This window comes from Brienomyrus brachyistius, chromosome 9, assembly GCF_023856365.1.
Source record: "Brienomyrus brachyistius isolate T26 chromosome 9, BBRACH_0.4, whole genome shotgun sequence".
Taxonomy (NCBI): domain Eukaryota; kingdom Metazoa; phylum Chordata; class Actinopteri; order Osteoglossiformes; family Mormyridae; genus Brienomyrus; species Brienomyrus brachyistius.
The window spans coordinates 22,714,607-22,737,533 of NC_064541.1; the positions used below are offsets into that span (position 1 = coordinate 22,714,607).

The 22,927-nt window shown below is 39.4% G+C and overlaps 1 protein-coding gene across 2 annotated transcripts; it reads left to right on the forward strand.

The window, feature by feature from the left end:
- Window positions 1-6,653: 6,653 nt before the first annotated feature.
- On the forward strand, window positions 6,654-22,389 carry si:dkey-238d18.4 (TBC1 domain family member 15). 2 transcript variants are annotated; one of them, XM_049025144.1, is made up of 10 exons: window positions 6,654-7,158; window positions 8,864-9,049; window positions 9,593-9,711; window positions 10,785-10,888; window positions 12,722-12,789; window positions 16,307-16,453; window positions 19,633-19,723; window positions 20,494-20,642; window positions 21,027-21,168; window positions 21,342-22,389. In XM_049025144.1, exons 1-10 carry the CDS (start codon window positions 6,900-6,902, stop codon window positions 21,502-21,504), a joined length of 1,428 nt encoding a protein of 475 aa, XP_048881101.1. In that variant the 5' UTR covers window positions 6,654-6,899; the 3' UTR covers window positions 21,505-22,389. The 2 variants fall into 2 exon arrangements, with proteins under 2 accessions (XP_048881101.1, XP_048881102.1); XM_049025145.1 differs by having other exon boundaries at window positions 6,654-6,933.
- The last annotated feature ends 538 nt before the right edge of the window (window positions 22,390-22,927 follow it).

Consider the following 22,927-nt stretch of genomic DNA (forward strand, 5'->3'; position numbering starts at 1 on the left):
AGTAATAGTAATAGTAATAATTTGAAATGTAAAATAATAGTAATAAAGGTGGGATAGAGAAAGTGTAGGGGAATACAGAGTACAAACAACCATAAGAAACATAACACTCATTACAAGGACATCAAACAACTAAAATTATAACAGCAACAATATGAACAACAATACTACTACTAATAATAATGTTACAAATAGGTATTATATATGTAGCAGACACACACCCGTGATCCTACACATATACACGTATATTTCAATTCAAATATCTATAACATACACTAAAAAGAAATAAAAATTATGATACTGATCGCTCAACTTCTTATGCGCCCGTTCTTGTATGTAAATGTAGGTGTGAACTAATTTGTCATTGGATGTGCTGGCATTTGATGCCATCAGGGGATTTGACAGCTCCCCACCCCCACCCCCGAGACCAAGGCGAAGACAGGGGGAACCAGGCAACCAAGGCCACCCCATTGCCCCCAAAGTTACCCTGTCCTGATCATCTTCTCTGGGTCACTGATGTCATCTGTACCGTGTTTACCCCTCACAGTCATTTGAATACCCCATGCATATTTCAGATCTTTGCTTGGTATCACAAGTTAATCTCCATAATAAGATCTCCTAGTGTGATTTTCTCTGATATTGTTACCAGCGTTTTCTGTCCCATTGTTTGTTTGACTTCACCTTTTACATTCCAAATCTGTCATTTTTTAATTACTGTCCTGGTTTGATTACTGTCTTTCCTGTTTAATGTCCTTGAGTTTGGATTCTCACTGTTACCGCCAAAATAAGTGATGCACTATGCCACAGTTGCACGGCTGCATGATTCAGTGCACTCTGAGTACTGTTATTTCTGGTACAGTTATGTGTACATATTCTTTGGGGCATGGCAAAGTGTTTTTATGCAATCATATCAAGAAATACGTGGCCAAAAGTTTTCAGAATGACACATGTATTGCTTTTCACAAAATTTACTGCTTCAGTGTTTGTAGATCTTTTCGTCAGATGTTTGTATGGTACACTGAAATACCATTACACGCATTTCATAACTGTCAAAGGTTTTTATTCACGATTACATTAAGTTTATGCAAAGTGCTGGCTGCTGTCAATCAAATTCTGGGCAAATCCTGACTGTGTCACGGTTGCACTAGAGCATGGACCGAGGAAGCAAAGGCAGAACTCCAGGAATCGGGGAAACATGGGGTTTAATTCAGGGCGAAGACAAGCAAGACAGAGAACAGGCAGAAACCATGCAATGACGTTATGACGTTAGTGACTGGACTGGGGAAACAAACTCAAACACGGACTTATATCAGACTAATTAACAATAACAATGAACAGCTGGTAACACGGGGATTCCACACGAGGTAGCAAGGGGGGTGTGGCACACAAGGATCAGCACGAGCAGGGAAGGTCTGGGGAGTTTCCTGGCCATGGACCCAAAATGTTGATGTTTTGTTCCCCAAGCCACTTACTTATCACTTTTGCCTTATAGCACGGTGATCCATCACGCTGGAAGAGGCTGCTTGTCACCAAACTGTTCTTGGATAGTTGAGAGAAGTTTCTCTTGGAGAATGTTTTGGTACCATTCTTCATTCATAGCTGTGTTCTTTGGCAAAATTGTGCATGAGCCCACTCCATTGGCTGAGATTCAACACCATATATGAATGGTCTCAGGATGCTTTACTGTTGGCATGACACAGGACTGATGGTAGTGCTCACCTTTTCCTCTCCAGAAAATCTTTTTTTCCGGACTCCCCAAACAATTGGAAAAGGGATTCAAATTCAGAAATTTACGTGCAATCTTACTAGCAGCAATATCCTTGCTTGTGAAGCCTTTTTTGTGCAAAGTGATGATGACTGCATGTGTTTCCTTGGTTAACTGGGGAATAACAATGATTTGAAGTATCACCCTCTTTTTAAAGTATCCAGTCTGCTATTCTAACTGAATCAGCATGACAGAGAGATCTCCAGCCTTGTCCTCATCAACACTCTCACCTGTGTTAATGAGAGAATCACTGACATGATGTCAGCCGGTCCTTTTCTGGCAGGGCTGGAATGCAGTGGAAATTGCATGAGACACATTTAAAGTTCACATTTGGGGTAGCGTGTGGCTCTGTGGGCTAAGCCTGTGTGCCTGTAATTAGAAGGTCGCAGGTTCAAACCCAGCCCAGCCTATGGGTCCTTGAGCGCTGCTATGGGTGGCAGCCCTTCGCAGACAACTTCCTCTATGAAAAAAGAGACAATTTCCCTATGGGGATCAATAAAGTATCGATTATTATTAACCTATTAATGTAAGACCAATCCAGTGCTAATGTTGACATGAAAATGTTTGCTGACAAATCTTCCCAAGTTGTAGGATACCAACCCGTGTCATAGCTAGGCAAGAACAAACCTTTTAACTAGTTTCCTTTTTCCCTGAGGGACATCTTTTTCTCGTGTCAACAATACATTTTCGCCAAGATGACTGTTTATATTTGTTATACAAGGTTCGGTAGTGAAAACAGAAACTGTTTTACATTTCCTGTTTGGCTGCAGAAAACTCTTCATTATCCATTCACAATGTAATTTTTTGTTGAATCTTAATGTTGCATTTGTTTTTTTCTCCTTTGTCCTAAAATAAAGAGTGTGTAACTCAATAAAATATTCTGTTAAGAGTTGAATTTATAGATACCATGGTTTAAGGGAGAAAATGGAATTCATTCATTAATTTTCCTTGTCATTTAAATGAGTTTTTAAAAATGTAAAAATATAGAGACATCACGTTATTAACCAGCCATGTTATTTGAGTATGTTCCGAGTGATAACTGACTGTTTAGAGATATTACAGTATTGACCACGTAAACAAGCGATTTTAGGGCAGTTTGTTCTAGCTTTCAGTTTTTCTGGACACAATATATTTTTCTGTCCATTATGAGATTTTGTTGTAATACATCACATGACTTTTGTATTTTTCTATTAGTAGAAGAGCTGACTCTTGCATTATTAATGCATGCCATGTGTTTTGTTACTCCTAAATATCTACATGCAAAGAATTTCAAATGCACACCGACACATGGTCTTTGGGTTCCACCATTTTGCTTGTCTTTCTTAATTCTAGTTTCATTGCATGCGGGAACTCCACTTGATACGCAACACATCAATCGCTTGGCGCCACCTACCAGTTACTATTCACATAGCACAACATTTAGTTTCATACATAACAGCATGCATTAGTTATCTTGTAATATGTAGAGCAATCAGGGTACAGAGAGAGACTGGAAGGAATACATCCAAGAAACTGGAAGCTGGACCTGAAGCCAGGATCCCATGACCCACAAAGAGGACATTGGACCCTCGTCTCTGTAGTCCCTCAACTATACAGCTTACCAAAAACTGACCATATGCAAGTGTTATGTACACGCACAAAAAACACGTCACGTTTGGGGGATATTAAGGGGACAATGCGCGAGAAGAGGAGAGAAGTTTTTTTTTTTTGAAAAATAAATGAACAGCTTCTGCTTACAACCTGTATTTTGTCTTCCTTAAAACATGACATTTTGGCGATGAGGACGGAGCTTGCAGTTTCACCACCCTATCAGACTTTCCCTTTCGCGTCTCACACCATGACAGTGAAATAGATCTCTGTACAAAAGTTCCTCATCTTCTTTCAACAAGTTATTATTACACATTAAAGTATTTAAGGTAAAGAGATAAAGTAGACTGTAAGGGTGCGTAACCCTATAGGCTATGGTTAGCGAGCTCGGCTGAACGTGAAACAGGCTTAACGTTATATGACACTCGCGTTTAGACTGCAACCTAATGTGCTAGAAAAGAAATAATTCATTACCAGAATTTATTCTATACAAAATGTAATTTTCAAGGTGGAGGTCCATCTCCAAAACGTCTTTCAAATGAGGAGGCGATGGTAGCGGACATGAATGACGCGGCACACTGGTGACTTGAGGACATGAAATACACCGCCTATTACAGCCTGGAAGGAGCCCGTAGCATAAACCCCTAGAACAAACATTAACTGTAACGCAGCTGGGGGAGCACAGCATCGGATTGGGGGGTGATCCAACTGTAGACGGTCAGACAAATCATAAATTGACTACCGGTCAAATTTCCATCCATCCATTTTCCAAACCGCTTATCCTACTGGGTCGCGGGGTTATCCGGAGCCTATCCCGGAAGCAATGGGCACGAGGCAGGGAACAACCCAGGATGGGGGGGCAGCCCATCGCAGGGCACACTCACACACCATTCACAGACAAATGCACACCTACGGGCAATTTAGCAAGTCCAATTAGCCAATTAGCCTGCTATGTGTTACAGAGCACATAGACTCACTCATAATCATACTCTATGTGCAATTTAGAAACCCTGGTTAGCAATAACTACATGCTCTTGGATTGTAGTAGGAAACTGTAGTACCTGAGGAATCCCCCAAAATGCAAGGAAACCATACAAACTCCACGCACACACGGAATTAGAATAATAAATGAAAAATATGCAAATAATACATACAGTACATTAATCTATTTCACAGAAAAGTATATGAAAAATGATATATATATATATATATATATATATATATATATATATATATATATATATATATATATATATATATATATATATATAAATATATATCACTAAATCAGGTATACAGACAGCATACTAGATAAACTGGAATAAAATGAGATCAGTAGTGTATGCCTCATTGTGATTTTGTTTCATTTCTGGGCTTTTTGCTTTTACCTACTACTCTGATGATATAAGTACCAAGACAGTCAAATGTCCCAAGTCTTTCCTACAAAAATGAAATACAAGCAGTGCTTCTCAAAGGGCTTTCTGTTGGGTGCAATGCTTCCAGTCCTGAAAGGAACAGCTGATAGAGTCATGTGATGACAAAAGCCGATTTGTACAAAACACTTTATATGACCATGTTATTATCTTTGTTTTGAAAATGTCTGCCCTAATTTCTTAGATTAAAATTAAAGTTACAGCTCATATTATTGCAGATTTTAATTCAGATACAACTTCTTTAGATTTCCCTTCTGAACTTATGCTAATCTTAGTTATTACCTTGAGGGTAGATGATTTGTGTGATCATTGAAGCCTTTCTGCACACCAGAACTGATAATCCAGGGGTACTGTACCAAGATGTTATTTTTTCTATTGTGGACATACCTCTTAAGGTGGTATATCTTTACCCAATGAACCACTGCTGACTGGCATGTATATGTGTGTGTGTGTGTGTGTATTGTACATTCTCTGTAAACTGTACACTCTGTAGTTGGTGAAATTCCCAGGTGGTGGTTTCTGAGATACTGCAACCACTATGCCTGGCACAAACAATGACTCCGCATTCAAAATCAATTGGAACATACATCAGTCATTCTAATGCTTAGCCAAACAGAAACTGTACTTCATAACCTTATCTATGTGTGTATTGGCTCAGTGTTTGGAGGAGCAGGCTTCTTGCATTAGCGGGCAGGTGTACTTTATAAGCTGGTCACTGACCAATTTTGGCCCGAAATATTACCAGGTAGAATTGAATGCACATATGAGACTAGCAATATACCATACGTAACTTCCAATAGATAGATCTTCCGAGTGTACCTTATACAAACATCAGAGGAAAAAGTACACATTAAATTACAGTTTAGACATACAAAAAATAAATCATATTTTCTATACTACACTATACTATCAATTTGGTCAATTTTTAGACAGTTATTAATGCACCATCATGCAAAAAACAGAATCAGAGAGAACAACTGCTTGTTCGGTAGCCAATGGGAAGACAAACAACAAAGGGAGACTACATGACCTCAAATATCTGAGAAACAGGAAAGCTGTGTATGGGCTGATATGTCAGAGGTTAATTTAATAAAGCGGCTGCAGAATACAGATATGTGAGGGTTTTAGGTCAAGTCACTATTTAGTGATTGCTGAGTTTCATTTGCTACTGTATTAGCCAAATTTCCTTTTCTGTTCAGCTCTAAATATGTGTTTGCCTCTGTTTTATGTTTAAAACAAACATATGTAGCCGAGCCACAGAATTTATATGAAAAACACAAGTTAATAAGCCCCAGTAAAATATTAATGAAAATGAGTTTGAATATGACATAAATAAGTAATTGTATGTAAATGTATATAAGTATGTCAAATAAGGAAAGGTGTGAAGCAGGGAACCGGTTCAAGAAAACCGGTGAAGTTCCAAACATACACATAGACCTACAGTATCACATGTTCCTTAGAGAGGCAGTCACTTCTGCACAATCCATGTGGGGGGCAATGTAAGACAACAAGCATTGTGATTACTTAGGTTCCTCAGCAAACATCACTAGGGTGCTTTCTGTCTCTGTTACCTGACACTCTTTCCCCCCTAGATTGTACCTCTGTGTATTTTTTACCAATATGTGCATTATAGTGTATACTGGCCATTAACTGCTATTTGTTTATAAAATCTCCTAAAGTTAAAATACATGTTGGGTGATCAGTCCATCGTTTTTAGGTGAAAGGCACCATATGTCTGCATTGACTTTGAAGATTTACAAGCAAGAGGTTTAAAACGACTTTCTAGTACAACACCACAGGATTGAGAAAAGCACACAATGGAAAAAATCGCAAGCTGCAATAGGGTTATGAGATAAGACTGGAGGCACAGTCATATGACTCGCGGGAGTGGGGGCGGTGAGGTTTGCGCTAATGGGGGCACTTGTAGTCAGCCGCAAAAGTAGTTGGCGATTTAAGTAAAAAAAAAAAAAAAGTAAGTAAGAAAGACGTTTCGTACTAAACAAACTTTACATTTATATTTGCGGAAAGCACAAAGGCATCGGGGATTTCTCATTTATGCATATGCAAAATCAGCTTCGTGGGAATAATTTAATTTTTGTGAAGGAATCGTCAGACCTATGGACATAATGGAAACTCCGCAGACAAATGGAGGTGTGTTACCTGACCGTAATCTCCCAGGTTTAAGAGTTGATGGAAAATATTACCGGGGAAAAAACGAATCGGAGAGCGAAATCAGCACGAGGGTTCCTGTTGTGACCTGTGTATCATCGGTGTGCGCACCTTCTTCATGCAATGTGCGCCTCTGTCTACCTGGAATCATGGATTCAGAGGGGAGAGTAGACGGGTCCAGGCTACGCACGTACATATTCAAAAACGGTAGGTCAGGAGCCTCTGCGTCTTTTAATGCTTTGTGACATTAAGTTGTTTCCTGGCTAGCTACAGCACATTAACCGAAAACATTGCAGCAGTTCTGTGGGAATTCATTTTAAAACGGTTCAAGGATAGGCCTAATTGCTTTTCGCTAACCCCATGACACGTAAGCTATTTAAAAAGAGGACACTGCTCACGATTAATTTTGTTAATGTGTTCAACGCACTGTTTTGATCGTTTATTCTTGATAATAATTTATCTAAAGTATATGCAGCTAAGCCTACTTAGTTAATAATGGCATATTTTTATAAATAATATCAATTGTGTTACTTGAAAATGGTGTTACAGTTTAACATGGAAAAACTAAAAGATCTGCTTTTTCGTATAGTTGCATGAAATAAAATAAGCAATTTATTGTTACCATTGTGTAGGCCAGATGAATACAACCATATTTTACGAAGATTTTGGCTATGAACGTTCTCGTAATAGCGATTGGACTGATACGTGATTCGTGCATTTGCATCTATGAATACATGAAAGATAATGTACTGTGTGCAGTGTGCCATTTAGTGATAATTGCTTAAATGATATAATTAATAAATTTGGTAAAGAAACTTTTACAAGCCTGTCTCAGCACAAGAAAGCCCACCCATCTCTCAGCCGCTTAACCAGTATTGGGATGGGTGGAGGAGGGGTCTGGAGCCTGGCCCAGGCATCCTAAGGCATAAGGCAGGGTACACCCTGCATGAGATGTCAGTCAGAGGGCACATGCCCAGTGGGCAATTTAGAAACATCAGTTAGTCTAAATGCATGTTCGGTCCTTTCGTTTTTTCATTGACTTCTAGTCGAGTGTCAAACCAGCTGGGCTGCTTCTTTGGTACTTAGGTACTTTGGGGTGGGACTTGAAATGCTTTCTTTGACGACTGGTTATGCAGATAGCCTGCTTCTGAAACTTGTAAAAAGTTGCAAACTCAGAAAATAATGATGTGAAATAAAATCTGACTTGGTTGTAGGTGCATGTATAATAAAAAGATCCGGATGGCATGAAAGGAAATTAAAACGTATTTTGTCGAATATATTAATTGTTGTCTTACTGATGTGATTTTGTTGTAATATTGGGGTATTTATAAAACAAAAAAGGAGTTTATAAATATCTCACAAACCCATCTTCGAGTGATTTAAACAGTAAGGATGACAACAATTAGAGAGAAATCGTATATTTCCCTAGGACTGCTACGGTTTGGGACATAGTTCCCGCATTCGAGCCTTCTCATGTGAAGTGGACACAGAACTGTTAGTACTTCTGCGGTCAAGCGCACATGATTCTCGTGAGAGGAGTAAAGGATAATATTGTCAAGGTATAGGAGAAGCTGGCTGTCTGAAACATCTTTAAACTCTAATATCAGCAGGTAAACAGGTATCAAGAAAAAGTATTAATGTCTGAAGCAAAAGCATAATAAACAGTTATCACAGTTACAATGTGTTTCTGTTTCAAAGAATTATACAGTTTGCACCATGTATTACAAAAAAAACATTTAAATACCCTCATAACTACAACAAAAGGAGTCTGGCTCAAATACGTTTCCCTCTCCACTTTATAAATAACTTTCTTGATTTCAAAATTTACTTTGGTATGTGGAATCTTTGTGTGTCATTCTGTTGTGGGTCAGTGGCTCAATATGCTAATCTAGCATTTTTTTTTTGTTTTCAGGTGGAGTTTCTCCTTCAGAACGTGGCCAAGTGTGGCGTTTCCTGTTTGGCGTGTACCCCTGTGGTTCCACCACGTCTGAGCGCTCTTTGCTGCATGAACAGCTAGCTGTGAGATACCACGTTATGAAGAGGAAATGGCAACAGCTACTTCCTGCTGCCGTGTGCATGCGTCTCAATGGCACGGACGGTATTCCAGAAGCTTCTCTATGTTTTATGTCTCTACTAGTGTGCCTAGTAGGCTGTACCAGGGAACCATCTTCCCCCAGTTATTCACTCATGCATGCTGTATAATGGAGCCATTTATGCAAAGAGTCTGGTTAGGGAGAAATTCCTTTATAGATCAGAATAGTGATACTTTATTCATCCCCGTGGGAAATAGTCTTTTCACCCATGTTGCTCTCCATGAGACTCATAGACATCTACAGGTAAGAGCAAGCTTGGAGGTCACAGCCAAGGTCAGCCAGCACCCATCACCTCTGGTACAGTTGCAATTAAGGACACTGGTCAACGACTCAATGGAGGTCACAGGATTTAAACCAGCAACCTTCCTACAAGCAGTGCCACTGTAGTGGATTCTTGGGGTGGCAGGATTACTCTAATTAGAGAATTTTGGGCAATTTAAGGGGGTATGAGGTTTCATTGCTATAGATGTTGAGATTGAGAAGCCTGTGCATGAAGGTGTCCGATCATATGCTGGTCACCATACTTACCTCGGTGTTCCTCCTTTTAGCTGAGCTGGTGGCAGCCGTGAGGTACTTCGAACAGAGGAAAGAGAAGGTGAAGCAGCAGTGTGAAAATCAGAGCCAGGAGCTCAGGGAAATACTCTCCTTTCTGGAGCTACAGGCACAGGTAACACTGGCAACTATAAACTTGACCCCTTTCTTATGCTGGTCTGATTTTTTCTATGCCTACTGTTTTTACTTTACTTTTAATGTCAATTGTGTCAAGGTACATTCACTGACAAAGAAAAGTTACGCACCCAGAAGTAACAGTCTGATTTGGATGTAATTTGCTACACATGCAGACCAGCGAAGGGTATGTAAATTATTTGATTTGCAAGGAGCTGGTATGTCTAGTCACCAGACACAGAGGATGCCTCATAGACGCATTAGACAGCATTACTAGTACTTGACAGAGTTTGATATGGGTTGCATTGTGGGTTTGTATTATAAATTGGTGAAACTGCCCAAGGATAGGTGGCCAAGCTTGTGGCATCATATTCAAAAAGACTTGAGCCTGTAATTGCTGCAAAAGGTGCATCAACAAAATATTGAGCAAAGGCTGTGAATACCAATCCATCCATCCATACATCCATCCATCCATCCATCCATTTTCCAAACCGCTTATCCTACTGGGTCACGGGGGGTCCGGTGCCTATCCCAGAAGCAATGGGCACGAGGCAGGGAACAACCCAGGATGGGGGGCCAGCCCATCGCAGGGCACACTCACACACCATTCACTCACACATGTACTCCTACGGGCAATTTAACAACTCCAATTAGCCTCAGCATGTTTTTGGACTGTGGGGGGAAACCGGAGTACCCGGAGGAAACCCCACGACGACATGGGGAGAACATGCAAACTCCGCACACATGTGACCCAGGCGGAGACTCGAACCCGCGTCCCAGAGGTGTGAGGCAACAGTGCTAACCACTGCACCACCACGCCGCCCCGTGAATACTTATGTACATGTGATTTCTCAGTTTTTCTTATTTTTAATAAATTTGCAAAAAATCTCAAGTAAACTTTTTTCGCATTGTCATTATGGGGTGTTGTATGTAGAATTTTGAGGAGAAAAATTAATTTAATCCATTTTGGAATAAGGCTGTAACATAAAAAAGTGATGCGCTGTGAATACTGTCCGGATGCACTGTGCCTATAGGAAAGCTTCCCGGAACTGCCTCTCTTGCTTCCTGGCTCAGGTGATGCTGGAGCGTGTCTCCTTTGATTTGGAGGAGCTGCAAGAAGCTGTACGCATCATTGACAAAGATGTTCCTCGGACAGACAGGGACCTTGATTACTACCTGTAAGTGTCATCAATTCCCTCTTCTAACACAAAGTGATCAATAAAAGCCACATAAACTGACTAAAAATGCAACAGAAATGTCAGTAGCACTTTACTTCAGGCCATGTTTTTAGCAATTTATAAACACATTCATGGTGCAGTGGTTAGCACTGTTGTCTCACACCTCTGGGACCCGGGTTCGAGGCTCCGCCTGGGTCATATGTGTGCAGAGTTTGCAATAGAAAGTTCAAGCAATAGAGTTTTTTAAAGAGAGTAGAGTGACCCAAGATGAGTGTGACAGGTTAATTACAGGCCTAAAGAAAGTAATAAGGTTGATTGTGGACAGTGTGGAAAATAAAAAATAAAAAAGCATATGGTTCTGTAATGTGCTTGAATATAACAGACACATTCCTTAGTGTGTTCTGTCTTTCTGTCTGGCTAACAGTCTGAAAGGCTGCTGATGGCTCCACATTCACAGGGGGTGGGGGGAAGCAGTTACAATGATGTGTGGATGTGTCATTAACTTCTCTGCTTGGCCACAATGAAAAGAGATATGTTTGCAGGGGATCAAGGTGAGGTTGTTTTCTTAACCTAAGAACACTGAAAAAAATGGTGGTAGTATCATGCTGTTTTGCTGACAGTACTGTACATCAGTACATTACACAAAGAGGAAGGAATAAAGAAGCAGCACTAGTTAAGATAGATTGGATTTTTTTTTGTCATAGTACCAGACACAAAAAGAGGAACAGAAAAGAAACACAGCATGAAAAGTATTTACTGTAACCCTTTGGAGTCTGAGGCCTCTGACTCACTTTCAAAGTAGTCTGACATGCCTTGACATTTTGCAGTTTTTCTGAATTGCTAAAACACATTTCCTAAAATCTCCTCTCCTTTAATCAAACCACTAAGCACAAACCCTAAAATTCAAGATCAATGCCACAACATTACATAAAATGTCAAATATTTCAACTTTATTGCATAATAAGCAGTTAATTTGTTTTGTAAGATGTATATTTGTGTATCACTTTTAAACAAAACATAACTACCCCAGAGGCAAAATTGACAACTAAATTGTATAATTTGGATCTGTCTGAAAATTAAAGATTTTTTTTTATCATCACTGCATAATTATTATAATTATGTACTATATTATTCTTTTTCCGACTTACCTACAATTTCAACTTAAAGACAGACTTAGGGAACAGATCTTGTTTGTAACATGAGGACTGCATGGATCACAAAAATCTATTTTATAAAATCCCATGAAGTAATGCTAAGGCATTGTATGTTGGTGTTTTTACACAAAATCCAGAAACCTACAGTGGCAAGAAAGTTTTTGTGTTGTCAGTTAAAACATATTGATTTTGTTTGTTATTGTAACTTGGATGAAGATCAAGTCGCATTTTATGACAAATTAATGCAGATAATCAAGGTGTTCCAAATGGTTCACTTCGTCTTGACACTGTGAATAAAGTGATCTACTTTAACATGCTCTTTAGTCTTATCTTGATAGCAATGTTTATGAAAGTACATAGTGATCATGGGTTAAATTTTAACCACAGGGTGAACAGAGACCCATGCAAGGTCTCTAGCAATATCATTTAGATTTTTGCTGTATTTTTATGAAGTTTTCTACACGATATGCATTTTCCTGGTGTATTTTAGAAAATGTTTCAAAATTGGGAGATGGTAAGTACTTTAGAAGTTATTTCTGGTGGTCTTAATGCTTTGGTGGTGGCATTATGTTTTGGCATTTATAACCAGAGATCTTCTGCTTTTCTGCCTTTGTTTGCAATTCCACAGTTATTAAATTATGGGATATTTCACCTCATGTATTAATGCTTATGTGTACAGGGGAGAAGGTTCCAGCAATCTCCTGGTGCTGCGTGAGATTCTGATCACATTTGCAGCTTTTCATCCAGGTATCCAACCAGTTTTCCTTTTATTTACACTCTGCTTTTTCACCATTTAACATGCAGTTATTGTATTGCCCAGACTCAGACAAATACATGTCTTCAGCACTGGTCCACCACTGCAGATGCTTTGCTTGTTCAGATGATTACTAATAAACTATTTGATAGATGTTTTTAAAACTTTGCACAGGGATTGTATGGGTGAGAAATTGTAAATGACAATTTTGAGATGGTTCAATCTAAATTTGAAGCAGAATTGCATAGTAAGATAATATACAAAATAAAGGGTTGTTTTGGTCCTTGATGCCGTTAGGAAGATAACTCAAAAAGTATTTGACAGTTAATTTTTGGGTGCTGAATTTGAAGTGATTCAATTTTGCATTCTGGACCAACTGCATGATGCCAAGGCCAAAATATAAGGAATTACTTTAGTCAAGGTGTGACATAATGAAGGCATGGGTAACTTTTTCAAGATCATGATATGACAGGAATTATTTGAGTTCGGCAATTATCCTTAGCTGATAGTAGCTATTTTTAACAACAGAGCTGGTTTGTTTGTCAAGTTGAAGGTCTGAGTCTAAAATAACACCCATAGTCGTCGCATGGGAGATGGTCTAACCTGCTAGCAAGAGTGATTGTGGATTTATGAGTACCAAAAATAACTTCAGTTTCATCACTGTTAAATTGAGAAATATATTTGTCATCCAGGTTTTAATCTTCATAAGGCAGTCAAGGAGAAGCTGTATGGAATTGCTAGATTTTAGTAGGTGGTATAACTGGGAATCATCGGCGTAAAAATGGATTGAGATGTTATATTTTCTGATAATGTTACTTAGTGGTAGGATATACAGATAGAAAATGACTGGCCCCAAGATAGACCCCTGAGGAACCCCGTAAGAGTTAGGGGCAGTGGGGAAGTGGAATTGCTTTACAGTCCTATGGTTAAGATAGGAGCTGAACCAGTGTTTGTGCCATTAATGCCAACCCAGATATGATCAGAAAAAAAGTGAAGGGTGAAAGCAGATGACATTTGACCATGTGGGTGTGATAAGTCAAAAAGTTGAAAGGATCTTATTACAGCTACACAAAAATATTATATGGATGAAGGTCTAACCTGATTTAATTTTCAAACAAATTTCCCCAAAATTGAAGTGGCAGTGCTGTGTGGCAGTACATGGCAAGTATAGAAAACACTTGGTCTTCTGAAAACAGTAACTAAAGTATTTTATGGATCTTTTTCTAACTTTACAGGCACATTGTAAGGGTACCAAACTAGAAGTGATCAAATTTTGAGCAAATTGATGCAGCATCACATTTTCATAACAAAAAAGGGCAGTTTCAGACATTGGACCCCTTTATCATGACAACCATCAAAGCATTTGACATATCTTTTTTTTAATCTTTGCAGACATGTTGTAACAGTGAAAATTCAGACCGAATAAAATTTTGAGACAAGTGGCCCTGAAACTGAAGCAAGGCCACATAGTTATTTCAGTCCGTTTTAAATGTTATTATTTGTTACATTTTTTAAAAATCTGATCCCACTAATTTGGAGTGAAGTAAATCTGGCTGGCACAAATGTGAAATATGCGAAACTTCATATTTCAATTCAGAGTGAACCATATTTCTAAGTACACTAAAATACCATATTGCAACATTTTAAACTGATGGAAATAAATGAGTAAGATATGGGATTTAGGCATTAGTATTGATCGAAATACTGGAAACTGATGACCAGAATGAACACTTAAAATGACAAGCAAAGAAAATGGATTTTTTTTTTTCAGTCAGTGGAATCAACACCAATTAAATGTCACAAAACAATAAAACTATCACTGTATTTTGCTGTAAATGTAAAAACATAATAGATTAAATTACCATCTGGACCATTAAACTCATCTAATGGGGTAGGTCTGTCTTTCAGTCTAATGTAAATAACAGTCAATAGTGTCAATAAAAATATTTCATTATGTATTTAAGTAATTAACAGCCCATTATTATTATGTGTGTGTGTGATGTCGTTCAAAGACAGCGTGCTCTGCTTCCTCATATAACGGTGGTTGCAGTTGGCCTCTGTGCTCTTTATGAGCTCTGCCTCAGAGTGTACAGTTAAGCACTGGTGGCAATCAGTGTTAAGGAGCAATACTGCCATCTGTTATGTTGGAGTATGAATCTGATAGTTACTGACACTGGATTATTCATGATATTATCATGTAAATTATTAACACCATATTGATATTTCTTTTTTCAAATATCACTTTACTGGTATATCGTGACACCTCATTGCATTGAGATCCATTAAGTCACCCAGAGTGATCCAGGGGTGTCAGGTAAATAACCTGACGCTGTGTGTGTGTGTGTGGGTGGGTGTTTGCATAGATCACATGTGGTGACCAAAATGTCTCTAAAATACAGTAAAACCTGAAACTTTTTTTGAGGACACTTCTTCAGGTCCCCATTTGGATAACCTCAATTTAGTAAAATCTGTGAATGCAATCAAAAAAATTAAAGTGCCAAAAGTCTTGTATTTTGGTTGGCTGTTAATGTTTAAGGTTAGGGCAGGGTGGGTGTTAAGGTCGTCATAGTTAGCATTAGCATTTTTCCAATAGAAATGAATGAGTGGGCCCCATAAGGATAGTTATACAGTTCGCGCCCATGTAGTAAATTGCGTAATCACCACACATTGAAAAATAAAATTCCGTTTTGGACCAATATCAGATGTGATTTGTCCCATAGTTTCAGGCTGTGCAATTGTGAGCTCAATTGAGTTTCATGAGCATATTAAATGAAAGCAAGACCAGACCTCTTTTTATCCCATTAGTGTGTCTATTAGTTCTTATTGTTATGCTACAAAAATTCTGTCATTGTGGGAAATAAAAATTAATAGAATAGAAATACTTGAACAAATGAAATATATAAACGACACTTTAAACATGGACATTAAAACATGCATAAAGGAGTACAAGTAACCAGCTGTCATAAAGGTGGAATGTGCAATAAATGAATATGTATACTTTCAGAACTACATATCATGACTAGGACTCTCAGGATTCAGGTAAAACACATTTATTAACTTTCACATTTCCCTGAGATACATCCAGTACTTCTAAGAATTGTACAGGTTGGTAAGTGTGGGATGAGTTGGATTAGACGGGCAATACAATGCCATTATTTCTGACCACACCAGTTCTTGGAGTGCAATACAGTGTGTATTCTTGCCGTGGTACATTTGATAAGCTTCAGAATGTCTCTGCAGAGCTCTCAGGTGGTTGGGTTGTTTGTTGTTTTGTGAATTTATCATTCAAGACATTAAGCTCTTTCATTTAATAATAATTTTTATGTATAATTATTGGAAACGGCAAATGTTATTTAATATATACTTATAAACCAGAATTCTGGTCATTCCTCTACATTTTTTAATAGTCCTCGTCTTGCTGGGCATTGATGCTTTTTATCATGAAACAATTTCACTTCTTAATCACACAAATTGTATTTCTGCTTCTGTTCTGTATTGCCATGGGCTCAGAGGTCAGTTATGCCCAAGGAATGAACGATCTATGCAGCCGGATCCTGGAGGTCATGGACTCCGAAGTGGACACCTACTGGAGCTTCTCCTGCTACATGGAGAGGTTCTCTCGGGACTTTTGTGCAGATGGCCTGCGTCGGAAGATTGGTGTGTCTATAGAGTCCTACTTGTGAAAATGAAACTTTTTAAAAGAATTTACAAAAATAAATTGCATACCCCACCATCCCTGGATAAAAAGTTGCACTATATTGCCAAAAGTATCAGGGCACCTGCCTTTAGACACACATGAACTTGAATTACATCCCATTCTTAATACCTAAGCTTTAATACTTCTGATTACTTTTGGTGCTTAGTTCCACTGGCACATGCGCGGGCGGTCCTCTGCGAGTCGCCTCTTACCTGTTTGTTTTAATGTTTTGATGTTTTTAGTTACGAAGACTCAAATCCATGTGAATCACAATTATGAAGCATAATCTAATCTGTGCAGATGAGCTGGCAGATGTGCCCTTCCAGAGGCTCTTCCTGTTCCCAGCTTATGGAAAAAAGTTAATAGTGCCAGTGCCAAAAACCATAGACCTAAAGAACTCCAGTCACTCTTTCATCTGTAATAATGAAATGTTTTGAGAAAATTGTTTTAAAACAGCGTGGCATGGTGGTGCAGTGGTTAGCACTGTTGCCTCACACCTCTGGGACCCGGGTTCGAGTCTCCGCCTGGGTCACATGTGTGTGGAGTTTGCATGTTCTCCCCATGTCGTCGTGGGGTTTCCTCCGGGTACTCCGGTTTCCCCCCACAGTCCAAAAACATGCTGAGGCTAATTGGAGTCGCTAAATTGCCCATAGGTGTGCATGTGTGAGTGACTGGTGTGTGAGTGTGCCCTGCGATGGGCTGGCCCCCCATCCTGGGTTGTTCCCTGCCTCGTGCCCATTGCTTCCGGGATAGGCTCCGGACCCCCCGCGACCCAATAGGATAAGCGGTTTGGAAAATGGATGGATGTTTTAAAACAGCTTCTTTCGGAGGTTTCACACTCTTTAGACCCTGACCAATTGAAGACGGGCTTCTTACTTTGATAAATAATGTTTATGAGCACCTTGAACATGCAAGGAGCCTGGTTAAGGTTGTGTTTATTGATTTTAGTAGCGCTTTTAATACAATCCGACCACATCTGATGGTGAGGAAATAGTTAAATCTTGGGGTAAATCCTAGACTTACATTATGGAATTATGACTTCTTGACTGACCATGGTCAGCAAGTGAAATTTAACACACGTTTCCTCCCTAAAAACCATTAATATTGGAGCACCGCAGGGATGTGTGCTATCACAAACACTCCTTTACATATTAAATGCCCATCCTTTACATATTATATACAAATTTCTGCCAAGCAGCCTCTCCTGCTCATATTTATAGTACATGCTGATGACTCTGCATTGGTTGGTTTTTTACATTCTGACACCTCATCTTTAGAAGGCTTTGAAAGGGAAGATCAAGGTTTCACTAAGTGAACAGATTTGGCAGGTTTCATCTTACAAATATTTAGGATTTGAAATAGATGATAAATTATGTTTTAATCATTGTGCACAGAACAAGTGCAGAAAACTGCAGCAGAGGATGTTTTTTCTTAGGAAACTAAACGTTTTTAGATTAGATATTAGCATTCTCCAAGTATTTTACAAAGCTCTTTCGCAGAGTGTTTTGTCCTTTGGGTTAATTTGTACCTTTGGAAATATGCATTCATAGGATTATAAGAAATTGCAGCATTTTATCAAATTAGCCAGTAGGGTCATTGGAGTTGATCAGGTATCTGCAGTCCAGCTGTACAATGAACTTATTATGGAAAAGATGAAACAAATTTTAGATGATCCTACATTTCCTCTGTTTTTGAGGTTTGTCAGAAGTAGTAGGTCAAATGGCAGAATTCTGCAGAGTAATCAGGACAGCAGGGTATCATAAGTCATTTGTGCCGACAGCAATTAGACTGCACAATAGCAGACAAGTATATGTTGTACCTTAATTTTATCCTTTTGCATATTCATGCAATTTTATTTATTCACTTGCCATTTCTGTATTTTTGTTATGTTTATAATGTGGTATGTTTACTATTTGTTTTGTCGCCTGTTTGAATATTATTTGTCATGTGAGACGTGCAATGCTGGCCATATGAATTTCCCCTGGGGGGATAATAAAGTTTACCTTGACCTTGACCTTAATATGGAGTAGGCCCACCCTTTGCATCTATAACAGCTTGAGCTCTTCTGGGAAGGCTGTCCACACGGTTTAGGAGTGTGTTTGTAGGAATTTTGATCATTCTTCCAGGACAGCATTTGTGAGGGCAGGCACTGATGTATGAGAAGGCCTGGCTTGCAGTCTCCACTGTAATTGATCCCAAAGGTGTTTTTGTCAGGTTGAGGTCAGGGCTCTGTGCAGGTCAGTCAAGTTCTTCCACACCAGACTCGCTCCATGTCCTTATGGACCTTCATTTGTGCACTGGTGCGCAGTCATGTTGGAACAGGAATGGACCATCACCAAAGTGAAATTGTCCAAAACAGCTTAGCATGCTGCTACATTAAGAGTTCCTTTCACTTGGCAGAATACAGTCGGGTAAGTACCGTTCTCCTGGAATCCACCAAACCCAGACTTGTCCATCAGATTTCCAGACAGAGAAGCATGATTCACCACTCCAGAGAACACATCTCCACTGCTCTGTAGTCCAGCATCAGTGTGCTTTACACCACTGCATCCTACTCTTTACATTCCACTTGGTGATATAAGGCTTGGATGCAGCTGCTCAGCCATGGAAACCCATTCAATGAAGTTCTCTATGCACTGTTCTTGAGCTAATCTGAAGCCCACATGAACTTTGGAGGTCTGTAGCTATTGACTCTGCAGACAGTTGGCGACTGCTGCACACTGTGCACCTTACATGGACTACCACTTCATAGCTGAGTTGCTGTTGTTCCCAATCGCTTTCACTCTGTTATAAAACCACTAACAATTGACCATGGAATATTTGGTAGTGAGGAAATTTCATGGACTTATTGCACAGGTGGCATCCTATCACTGTACCACGCTTGAATTCACTGAACTCCTGAGAGCGACCACTTCTTTCGCAAATGTTTGTAGAAGCAGTCTGCATGCCTAAGTGCTTGATTTTATATGCATGTGGGTATGGAAGTGATTGGAACACATTAATTCAGTGATTTGGAGGGGTGTCCCAATACTTTTGGCAATATAGTGTAGATGGATGGAATTCGGAAAATGTGTGTCACCATTTTGATATGTTGCAGTTGTTTATTGCTGTAAATATGGTGCTACTGTACACTGCTTAGAGCTAGAGGCCGAGCTACTGAAGGAGCTGGACCCCCAGCTCCACGCTCATCTGGTCACGGACAGCATGGATAAGCTCACCTTCTGCCACAGGTAGCCCCCACCCTTGTGCTAACTTTGCTGTGGTTTTTTTGTGTTTTGCTTCTATCTTTCTTTCGCAAAGCAAAACAATATCATTAACCTTGTGTAACCAGCTAGATATCTAGTTTGGTCATTTGAGCTGTTTTATTGTTTTGTATAACCCATAATCTTCAGTCATGTACAAAATGATCCATTTTGCCATTTTCAGCATTAGCAGTACAGGCAGTCGCCAAGTTAAGAAAGCTTGATTTGCAGACAATTGGTACTTATGAAAGGGCTGCCATAAAGCCTATTACATAAAAATGTGGGTTAATTACAATTGGTAACAAAAGCATGCATTACTTTGTGATTCTCATGATAACATTGCATAGCTCCCGTAGTTCATTGGCTCAGTGTAGAGTACAGTTCCATATGTAGTTAGTCTTTTTTTTCTGTGTGAGACTAAACAACGAACTGTATCTTAAATAAATAATTAATTAAGAAATTAGAATTTTTACTGTTTGGCTTTTGTGTTCATCTAGACTCTGCTCTAGTACACTGTGTATTGCTATTATTGTGGGGCACATGTGTTGCCACAGTATAGGCTATTGTTTTTTTCCGTGAATGTGTAGACATGCTTTGCCGTACTTTTCTAATTGGCTGTATTTGCAGCACAGTGATTGTTATGGCAGCTTCGCTGTGATGGATAGTTAAAACACTGGAATCATGTGATTGATTCCCGTCGGCTTCATTTTTCACATCCACTGTCCTCATTATCCTGTATCTTGCTGGTCGCTGCCCAGGTGGCTGCTGCTGGGCTTCCAGCGGGAGTTTGAGCACATCGATGCCCTGAGGCTCTTTGAGATCCTGAGCTGTGACCACCTAGAGCTCATCTCTCAGCGGGTGGAGAAGGCCTGGTATCAGGAACGGCTGGCCTGCAAGCACAGCCTGGGTTAGGTCCTGTCACAAAAGACAGCTGTTCTTCCTATTCTGAGTAAAAGATCATGCATTGACCTGTAACATAAAGTTAAAGAAGACACTTTCAATGTGTCCAAGTTCATGGTAGCAATTTATAGTTATTTTATGTTTATATCCTTGTTTTCAATGTACCGAATATAATTTTATAAAAAAAACTGCATGGAATTATATATCAATACGCCACCTGTACTGTAGTCATGCTGATCATGACTATAATACCACCTTAAATATAAAATGTAAGTCTTCTTGGTAACAGTTTGTGTAGGTTATCTTACTTGTTTAAACTAAGAGCAAGGAGACAACCAGTTCTGGATTTTAACTTGTTGTGTATATCTCTTTGTCATTTGCGTGAAACTAGAGGACAAGCCAGTATTAGAACGGACTGGCATCAACCAGGAGTTCACGTTTGAGCTGTTCATCTGCGCCACAATTTTATTGGAGCACAGGGAGACACTCCTCAAGTGTCAAAATGAGTCACAGCTGATCCATTTTGCTAACAGGTGTGTGTGTGTGTGTGACCTGAAACTGAGTGAAAATCTCAGTTGTGATTAGTATTGAAATTTCAGTTTGTTTCAGCAGAGAATCCTATCATGTTGACTAACAGATCCTTTTTCCCTTTTGCCCCTGCTGTAATTCTCCACCCAACTCTACTTTTCTCCCTGTTCCCATGAAGCCTACAGGGCATGTTGGATCTGAATTATACCTTGAAGAAGGCAGAGGAACACTTCTACAACTACTGTAAGCGATCTGCCTGTGACCCCTGCAATGGACCCTCCGAGCCTGGCAAGAATAAAGAGGAGCTCTTCATCCAGCACCTTCGCAGCTTCTTCTCCTGAGGGCAGACCATGTCTGTTACAAGGGTGGATCCAGTGCTGCTTTTCTAGAAACTCCTGTCTTTCATGTGCCCTCTTGCAACTATGAACGTATGTTAATACCTCTGGACTAATGGGGACATAACACCATTCTGAGTGTTACACAGAATTGAAAGAAAGGTCGTGGCATCACCTCCTTATTTTGCTGAAAATGGCAGTAACCCATGGTGTGTGGCGCAGTGGATTAGGGTGCTGTGCTTGTGATTAGAAGGTTTCCAGTTCAAATCCTAGGGTCAACAGAGTGATTTCACCATGGCGTCCCTGAGCAAAGCCCTTAACCCCAATTGCTACAGGGATTGTCTCACCCTGCCTTCACAGAGCAAAGACAATGTTTAGTTAGAAACACCTGCTTAATTAATAAGGTGTAATACATAATATACTTCAGACTGACATATAATAAATAGTGAAATCACTTTTGCAAAGTTTGTAACAATATATAAGAAGCTTCAGTTGGATGCATGATTCTTCAGTCAGGCATTAGGTGACCACACATCACTTACTGCAAACTTAATATTAGCAGGAGCTTTATATGCCAAGCTTCCGTTCCTGAAATAGAAAAACTTGGGCCAGGTGGTGCTTGTTCCAGAAGAGTCCAGACCTCTGCTTATATGTCAGCTACACAGAAATAGCCATGGCACAGAGTTCCCCACTGACCTCCCTTAAGGTTGTAACGAACTTAAATGGAGCCCCTTGGTGTCTATTTCCCATTCACACTGATCAATTATAGAAAATTGAAGGCTGTGTAATTATGATCATACTGTTGGACAATTGTAATGCTTATGAATGTGGGATGTCTCGTAACTTTAATTTATTATATGTAGACTATTGTAATTAAATTGTCTAAAACTATTGCCCATTTATGCTGTGGATTTTAGTGCAATTCCAGTGTAGGTTCCTCTGGGAATATGCTTTTTAGATGGCAGAGTGCGGGTGGATCATGCCGGAAAAGGTTTGAGGGCTTTGGCCGTGTGCACCTGTTATAATTCCTCTAAAGTCAGTTTTAGAAATGTATTGGTATGTGTAAGCAGCTACTGAAAGTGAGGAGAAGAAGCGGGACTTATTTTAGGATCACTTTTACTGCATTGAGCAGTACTATTCTGATTCAAACATAACATTTATCTTGTACCATTTGTGCTGGATTAAGTGTCAGGTTGGTGTTATCGATAAAAGACACACATAATTAAATTTACTGCAATTTTTGTCTCCTACATAATTTTCAGTCCATTTATAAAAAGCAATATCTGCGCATGATTACAGAGTTGTTTTAAGCCTCCATTCATCCCATCTAATTGCTTGCCCAGTACAGAGCTACGGGGGCTTTTACCAATAAATAAAGTTTTCATACCATTAGTACAAGAAGGGCTGCTTGTTTCTTTAGCCGTTTTAA

What these genes read in the sequence shown, in the direction of transcription:
- si:dkey-238d18.4 (XM_049025144.1), top strand. Translation starts at nt 6,900, where the DNA reads ATGGACATAATGGAAACTCCGCAGACAAATGGAGGTGTGTTACCTGAC. An exon ending in AGGGACCTTGATTACTACCT is followed by an intron (nt 10,889 to 12,721) that starts GTAAGTGTCATC and finishes TTATGTGTACAG; the next exon opens with GGGAGAAGGTTCCAGCAATC. An exon ending in TGGCCTGCGTCGGAAGATTG is followed by an intron (nt 16,454 to 19,632) that starts GTGTGTCTATAG and finishes TACACTGCTTAG; the next exon opens with AGCTAGAGGCCGAGCTACTG.